The sequence below is a fragment of the Portunus trituberculatus genome, chromosome 30 (assembly GCF_017591435.1).
Source record: "Portunus trituberculatus isolate SZX2019 chromosome 30, ASM1759143v1, whole genome shotgun sequence".
In the NCBI taxonomy this organism is placed as follows: Eukaryota; Metazoa; Arthropoda; class Malacostraca; order Decapoda; family Portunidae; genus Portunus; species Portunus trituberculatus.
This window is the reverse complement of record NC_059284.1, coordinates 775,138-783,246: the sequence shown is the minus strand read 5'-3', so window position 1 is coordinate 783,246 and position 8,109 is coordinate 775,138. Positions and strand designations below refer to the sequence as shown.

Sequence of the window (8,109 nt, the reverse complement as noted above, 5' to 3'; positions counted from 1 at the left end):
GATAGCCTCTCGTAACATGCAGTGCTTTTCAGAACCTATATCAAATGCCTAAGAAAAACTTTTTGGTGTCTAGTGTTCCAATGGTATATTTTGTGGTATTCTGTAGAACTGACAAAAAGTTGCTAGGTGAATGTTGGTGTACGATAATCTAGCACAAAATACGATAATTTTTGACGGGTGTGTACGATAATTTCGGCACAGAAATCTGGGAACCCTGATTCAGTGGAGGCGGCAGTGAGACGCCGGCCAGCTTACTGTACACTTGCTGTCATTATACCCACGTCCAGCCGCTCTGTGTTTCTCTTCAATCCCACATGGCGCAGTGAATAGCAGTCTTCCTACGTCCACGATGACCACTCCAAGACGCCCGCGGTTCCCTGCCGCTTCTGGAAGAAGGAGGGAGGGAGCAGGCTTCCTAGCACAGGCTCAGACGTTCCTGCTATCCCAGCAGGGAGCCATTGCAGCCTTGCAACGAGATGTTGCAACAATGGGAACGCCAAGACGCAAGGTCTTCAGTACGGCTGGGCTGGACAAGTGTGACCTAGACATGTCTGCAGCAGACTTTAGGACCTGGCGTCGATCCTTAGAAGACTGGATCGAACTCAACGCTGTCGGCAAAGGAGACGCCGCACGTTACATCCGCCTTTTGTGCGCCCCTGAGCTACAGAAAGCGCTCGACGCCAGGTACCCTAAGGCTCAGTGGGACGCCACTTCCGCTGATGAGGCCCTGGAAAACGTCAGCAGGTTGGTACTACGTACAGCGAACCAGGCAGTGCAGTGGTCAAATTTTTTTGGTGTTAAGCAGGCCCTGGGAGAATCAGTGAGTGATTACTTTACCAAGTGCTCCCAGATGGTGCTTGACTGTGTTTTTCAGTGCCCGGACTGTGACAAGGATCTGAGTGATTTTATGCTAGTGCGAAAGCTCATCGCTGGGCTGCGTGACCCAGCCCTACGACGCGAGGTCTTTCAGTGCCACGTAAAGCTTAGAGACGTCGACAGTCTTCGGTCATATTGTGTGGCGTTTGAGGCGGCTCAGAGAGACGCTCACGCTTTCCCGCCAAACCGCCACCCCGAGGCTGCTGCTAGTGACGCCTCGCTTGGCGCCACGAGTGAGGATGACGTCATCGCCGCGGCTGGCCCCAGAGAAGCCCGCCATCGCCTTTGTGGTTACTGCGGCAAGCGGCACCAACCTGGCAGGGCATCCTGCCCCCGCAGCTGACGCCACGTGCCGTGCCTGTGGAAAGCTGGGCCACTTCCAAGCAGTGTGCAAAGGGGGGAAGGAAGCCTGCAAGGAAGGACGCAGTGGCCAGTGCGGTGGTGGCAACCGCCAGAATAACGCGCCAGCCAAAGCTTCAGGTCCTCGTCTCTGGACCGGAGGGCGGCCCACAGCACCCCACCACAGCCATCGCGGACACAGGTGCGCAGGTGTGTGTGGCTGGCCCCACGCTGTTGAAGACTCTGGGCCTCGCACCCAGGCAGTTGCGGGGGCGCGCCGGCTTGCGCGACCTCGCCGGCATTAACCTGCCCACCTTGGGTGCCACGACATGCCACTTTAGCATCCCTGGCCACTATACCCAGCAGGATGTGTACTTCGTGAAGTCGGTGGAAAAGATCTACTTGTCTCTCGACGCCTGCAGGGATCTGGGTCTGGTACACGCGGACTTCCCGCAGCCTCCACTCAGGGAGGTGGCGAGCGTGGGCGGCGAGAGCGGCAGCGGTGCCAGCCCGCCACCACCCAGACCGCCTGCCGCGCCACCCAGACCAGCCACCATGCCGCTTTCGCCTCTGGAGGAGAACGTGCCAATGCTACAGGAGTGGCTTCTCGGGCATTTCTCGACATCGACCTTCGACACCGACCAGTATCCCCTGCCAGTCATGGCGGGACCCCCTCATCACATCCACCTGTCCCCTGACGCAACCCCCTATGCCTGCCACACCCCCGCCTCCGTTCCGAAGCACTGGGAAGCGGAGGTCAAGCGGCAGCTGGATGAGGACGTTCGGAAAGGCGTTATCCGTCCTGTCCCTGCAGGAGAGGCCACAGAGTGGTGTGCCAGGATGGTAGTGGTCGCGAAGAAGTCTGGTAAGCCACGCCGCACTGTAGACTTCCAGAAGCTCAACGCGTGCTGCCAGCGGGAGACTCACCACACGCCTGCACCATTCGATATGGCCTCTGGGATCCCGGCCCACACCTACAAAACTGTGGCAGACGCACACTGGGGGTTCCACCACGTGGAGCTGGATGAGGAGAGTAGACGCCTCACTACCTTCATTACACCGTGGGGCAGGTACCAATACTGCAGGACGCCCATGGGACACTGCGCAGCGGGGGATGCATACACCAAAAGGTTCGATGATGCCATCATCGACCTGCCACGGAAGCACAAGTGTGTCGACGACACGCTCCTCTACGACACAGGCGTGGAGGGTGCCTTCTGGCACGTCTACGATTTTTTGGAGGTGTGTGCCAAGGCCGGAGTAACACTGAAACCGGAGAAGTTTCGCTTCTGCCAGAGGGAGGTCGACTTCGTCGGTTACCACTTGGCCTGGGACACGTACAAGCCGACTGAAGAGCGCCTCTCCGCCGTCAGGGACTTCAAGATGCCCGACAAGCCATCGATCACAGACGTGCGCTCCTGGTTTGGCTTCATAAACCAGCTGGCGCCTTTTCTGGCCACTGCCCCACTCATGTCGCCTTTCAGGGACCTGCTCAAGAAGCCAGCAGGTAAGGGCGTCTACTGGGACGAGTGCCTTCACAAGACATTCACGCAAGTGAAAGAGGTCGTCTGTCAGCTAGCCAAGCAGGGGCTGGCATATTACGACAAGACCCGGTCCACTATCGCCATCACGGACTGGTGCAAGGACGGCATTGGGTTCGTGGTGATGCAACAGTACTGCTCTTGCCCGCCAGCCGACGCTCCCCTCTGCTGCAAGGGAGGGTGGCGCCTGGCGTTATGTGGCAGTCGGCACCTCACTCAGGCCGAGGCAGGATACGCGCCAGTGGAGGAGAGGCCTTGGCGGTGGCGTGGTGCCTGCGTAAGGCCCGGCTTTTCCTCCTGGGATGCCCCAACCTGGTCATCGCCACGGATCACCGTCCCCTGGTTAAGTTATTTGGTGACAGGGCCCTAAAGGACATCGCCAATCCCCGGCTCTTCAGGCTTAAGGAACGGACCCTGCAATATAAGTTCACCATGCGCTTCCTGCCAGGTAAAAAACAACGCAGCAGCCGACTTCCTATCCAGGTATCCCTCAGCCAAGGCTGCCCCGGACGAGGTGGATGAGGATCAAGACGTCGCTATCGCCGCAGCTATGTCCGCAGCTGCGGTATCCGCCCTTTGACTTGAGCGGGTGTACCACCATCGATGAAGAGATGGTGTTGCAAGTGGCGCTTGAGGACCCCACATACCAGTCGCTGGTTTCAAGAGTGTGCAGCGGCGACTGGCGGCCCCACAAGTCACAGGAGCTCGCCTGCTTACGCCCCTTTTACAGCGTACGGGACAGACTGGCAGTGTCCCGTGGCCTAGTCACCTATACCTATGACCAGGGATGTGTGCGACTCGTCATCCCTGATGTTCTACGTCAACGAGTAGCCACCAGTCTTCATGCCAGCCATCAAGGCCTCGACTCCATGCTGAGGAGGGCCAGGCAAACAGTGTATTGGCCTGGGATAGAGGGTGATCTGCAGCATCATCGGGCCATGTGCAACACCTGTGACGCCAACGCGCCTTCACAACCGCCTGAGCCCCTTATCCTCACGCCATCTCCCGATTACCCCTTCCAGCAGACGGTGGCAGACTTATTCCAACTGGGAGGTCAAACTTACCTGGTATACGCTGACAGACTCACGGGGTGGCTGGAGGTGGCGCATCTACCCTCGGGTGCCCATTCCGGTAAAATCATGAAGCACCTGAGGCACTTCTTCACCAGATGGGGGGCCCCAGAGCAGCTCTCTACTGATGGAGGTACAAACCTAGTGAGTGGGGAAATGACTGCATTCCTCAAGAGGTGGGGAGTCGCGACCCGTCTCTCATCCGCTCAGTACCCCCAATCTAATGGCCGCGCCGAGGCGGCCGTGAAGACAGCCAAGAGGATGTTGCGAGACAACACGGGGACCAGCGGCAGCCTAGACAACGACAAAGTGTCGCTGGCTCTCCTCCAATACCTCAACACCCCGCTGCGGGGGGTAAACATGTCCCCCGCACAGTTAACGACAGGAAGACAGCTGAGAGACGGAGTCCCCACAGCCAAGCAGAACTACAAGGTCAAGCAAGACTGGCAGCAGACCCTGGAAGAGAGGGAGACTCAGATGGCGCAGCGTCACGAGGAAATACGCCAACAGAGCCCGGGCCAGCGCCGTCGACGACGTCGTCTGCAGCCAGGAGCCCGTGTGTGGGTTCAAGACCAGACTAGCAAGGTATGGAGCAAGTCTGGTACCGTCGTCGAGGTCCACCCTTACCGCCAGTACGCGGTAAGAATGGACGGGAGTGGTCGCATATCCATACGCACGCGCGGCCACTTGAAAGAGGCCCCACCACAGCAAGAGCCGCCCGCCTCACCGCGAGAGCCGCTCGCCCCGGTAGGAACACTCGAGCCGCAACCACTCACACCAGAAGCACCTTCACCCCCGCCGCCACGACGGCCAAGGCACAGGGTTCGACCGAGGTGATTAGAGGACTATGTGACACCATAATTACTTTTTGTTTTGTTCTGTGGACTGGTCAGTTTAGTTTTTTTTTTTTTTCCATTGTCTTAAGATTATGTTTGTTCTTACAATCTTGAGGGGGAGATGTAGGAGTTTTAGTTTCTTGAGAGAGCTGGCAACTGCGAGCCAGGCTCAAGGACGCATTCAGTGGAGGCGGCAGTGAGACGCCGGCCAGCTTACTGTACACTTGCTGTCATTATACCCACGTCCAGCCGCTCTGTGTTTCTCTTCAATCCCACAATGCTTAACCTAATTCTATATAATTTCAATAATTGAGGCCAACAAAGCTGGAAAACCTTCAATCTATCTACGAGTACCTTGGTAACATGTAACCTTGAAGATTGCTCCCAATTCTACTTACATGCATTTTTTTTTATTCTCGGCACTGTCTGGTTACATTTCTGACACAACCTTTGTGTAGCTCACTTCGACTCGGAGATGTGTATTTCCTCAACCAAAGTCAACCAAAACAACGGTAAACTGGGTTTTACCTAAAGTTAACTCCATTTTATATATTACTTCTTTTTTCATATGAAATTTTTGTCATATTTAGGCATACTGTAGTTATGTTACGCAAGGGAAACACATTACTATAACTGGGTGAACAAGAAACGGAGTTAGAATAAAGTTTTACTGTAAATTAAACAAACCTTACTGTAACCTAACCTACGTTTTTTGTAATTGTGACAAAAATAACCATCTGGGAATGGAATTCTGAGTAAAGTAAACATAAAGCCTCATTAACAAAAAAATGAGTTTAGGTATATTACAGACTATCTGAAGTGCTGAACAAAAAATTGTTCATGAGATAGAGCACGCCCGTTGATTAGAAACTAGGCTATTATCAGCATGGATTTCAATACAATAGCTGGAAATTGACTAAAAATTGTCTTGTATACAGTAGTTTAATTGAGCGCCTTAACAGTTATCAACACACAACAAATTAACTTACCTTTCATTATCCTTAGGAAATCGGTGGTATGAAAATTGTGGATGGGTCCTCTTGCTTCTGTGGCACACGACACATGGATAATTAGACATTAGACTGTGTCTGTAATGTTGGGAATCTTTTTTTTTTTTTTTTTTTTTTTAAAGGGGGTGAAGAGAGGAGGTAGCTAGCTGAAGAGAAAGTGGGTGGGAAGAGAAGGGGTGAAGGAAAGTAAGAGAGAGATAGATGGTGGGCTTGACCACCTTGCTAATTTTAGCATTACTTTACTTTTATTGGTAGTTTTTTTTTTTATTATTATTATTATTTATTTGATGCACGCTCAACGCTGTAAATTTTACTAGAATTAAATTTTAAATCTTGTCATATTCTGCCCTGCCAAGGAGACTGTTTTTTTTTTTTTTTATGAACATTTTCATTTACAGGTGAAATTTGGTTATAATTGCTTGCGGTGTTGCCATATTTACTATATTGCTACATTTAGGGAACCACGTATGGCTTTTGTCCCTATTATTAATGAGTAAGTTCTTCGTATTTTTCAAGTTCGCTAGTTCTTATGGTTTCCCATGTTTTCAGTACTTTATTATAATTTGATATGTTTAATGGAGTGATATTGTATTTAAGATGTAATTGTTCCGTGTTCAGTTGCTCAACTTCGTTACAGTGTATAAATCTTACAGCTTTATTTAGTATGGTTTGCATATTTCTTTTTTGGGTTTTTGAGGCCATGCATATTGGTATGGATGGGTATTCCATGACCGGTATTAGTAATGTTTTAACGAGTCGTTTTCATTTTTGGTGTTAGGTTGCTAAATCGTCTTAGTTGTGAAAGTATCCCTTTTCCCTTATTTATAGTTTTGCTAATGTGCCCATTGTATCCCGTTGATGCTATGTTTAGTCCAAGTAGCTTCCCATTCTTACAAGTGTCGATTTCTTTACCATTAACCATGATCTTTTGCATTTTGTATTAAGCTATTGGTAATATTTTGAATTTTTCTTCACTGGTTTTTATTTTACATTTTCTTTCAAAGTTGTTTATTCTTTCGATTTCCCTTTCTACTTTATATTTCATCATGAGTTTAGATTTGCTGGGTATTGTTATGACTTGTGTGACATCGTCAGCATACATAATGTCTATACAACCATGTTCAGATGGAGGGAGGTCATTTGTGAATAGCGTATAAAGGGTTGGTGATAAAACACTACCCTGGGGCACTCCACTTAATAATGTTATGGTGTTACTGTGGTCGTTCCCTATGTTGATTTTAGCTTTTCTATTTTCTAAAAAGTTGCATAAAATTTTTTCTAAAATGCTTGGAAGTTCTAGTTTTAATATTTTATATTTAAGCCCGTTGTGCCAGACTTTATCAAATGCTTTAGCCACATCTCGCAAGACCAAATAAACTTGTTTTTTTGTCGGCTAAAGCATTGGCAATGGTTTCACATGTTGTTGTAATAGCAGTGTGAGTGCTTTTGTATGTTCTGAAACCGTGTTGACGTTCTTTTATGATATTCTTCTCTGTTAAAAAGGTGTTGAGTCTTGCTTGTATAAGTCTTTCAACAATTTTTCCTGGCACTTCAAGTAATGATATTGGACGGTAATTTATAGGGTTTAATGGACTTTTATCTTTTTTAGGTACAAATTTTATGATTGCTTCTTTAAAGATTTCTGGAAAGTATCCCGTAGATAAGCAAGCATTAAAAATATTTTTAAGTTGTTCCAGGGTTTTATTTGTGCAGTTTTGTAATATTTGAATATTTATTTTAGTGAAGCCGGGAGCTTTCTTTTTGGATCTTCGTATGTATGTTTTTAGTTCTTCTAAAGTAATTTCTCTTGTATGATAATCTTCAGTGTTGAGTCTGTTTAAGTCTACGGTGGGAAATGTCTCAACTCTGTTATGGTTTTCATTTATGTATTCGTTGACTAGATCAGCGTGTTGCTTGTCAAAGCTGTTATCTTCTTCCTCAGAGATCCTAAAAACATCTTTCCATGTGTTCTCCATTAAGTTGCACTTCTCTTTATCTGAGTAATACTTTCTTCCCTCGGTGTCTTTCATGTAATTTGTGTAAGTTGACTTTTTCCCTTTTAGTATTTTAATTTTGTTCCAGAACTGTTTACTGTTTTTACAATTTATTGAAATATTATTTATTTTGTCTTCCCAATTTTTATTATATGCTTCTTTGCATTTTTCCTTTAATACTGCTTTTATTCTTAAGTACTCCCTGTATGTTACTGGTGTCCATCCAAAGTGTGTAGCGAATTCGTTTAAGTTATTAAATTGTGTTTCTAGGTCTTTAATCTCTGGTGTGATTTTTAATTGATATATGTGTTGATAAAAAGATTTAGGTATTGCAATGTCCATGGCATTTTTAACATTTTTTATCCAGTCTTTAGTTGCTTCTTCTAGTTGTTCAACATTGCTACCATCAAGGCTAGAAATCTTTATCTTTGTGTTTAATTTAT

At 48.2% G+C, this 8,109-nt stretch overlaps 1 protein-coding gene across 1 annotated transcript; it reads left to right on the top strand.

Annotated features, from left to right (window-relative positions):
• Positions 1-3,274: 3,274 nt before the first annotated feature.
• Positions 3,275-4,663, top strand: LOC123510708 (uncharacterized protein K02A2.6-like). The gene has a single exon (XM_045266042.1). The coding sequence runs from the start codon at positions 3,275-3,277 to the stop codon at positions 4,661-4,663; it is 1,389 nt and encodes a 462-aa protein (XP_045121977.1).
• The last annotated feature ends 3,446 nt before the right edge of the window (positions 4,664-8,109 follow it).

Coding starts and splice junctions, on each gene's coding strand:
- LOC123510708 (XM_045266042.1), top strand. CDS start 3,275: ATGAGGATCAAGACGTCGCTATCGCCGCAGCTATGTCCGCAGCTGCGG.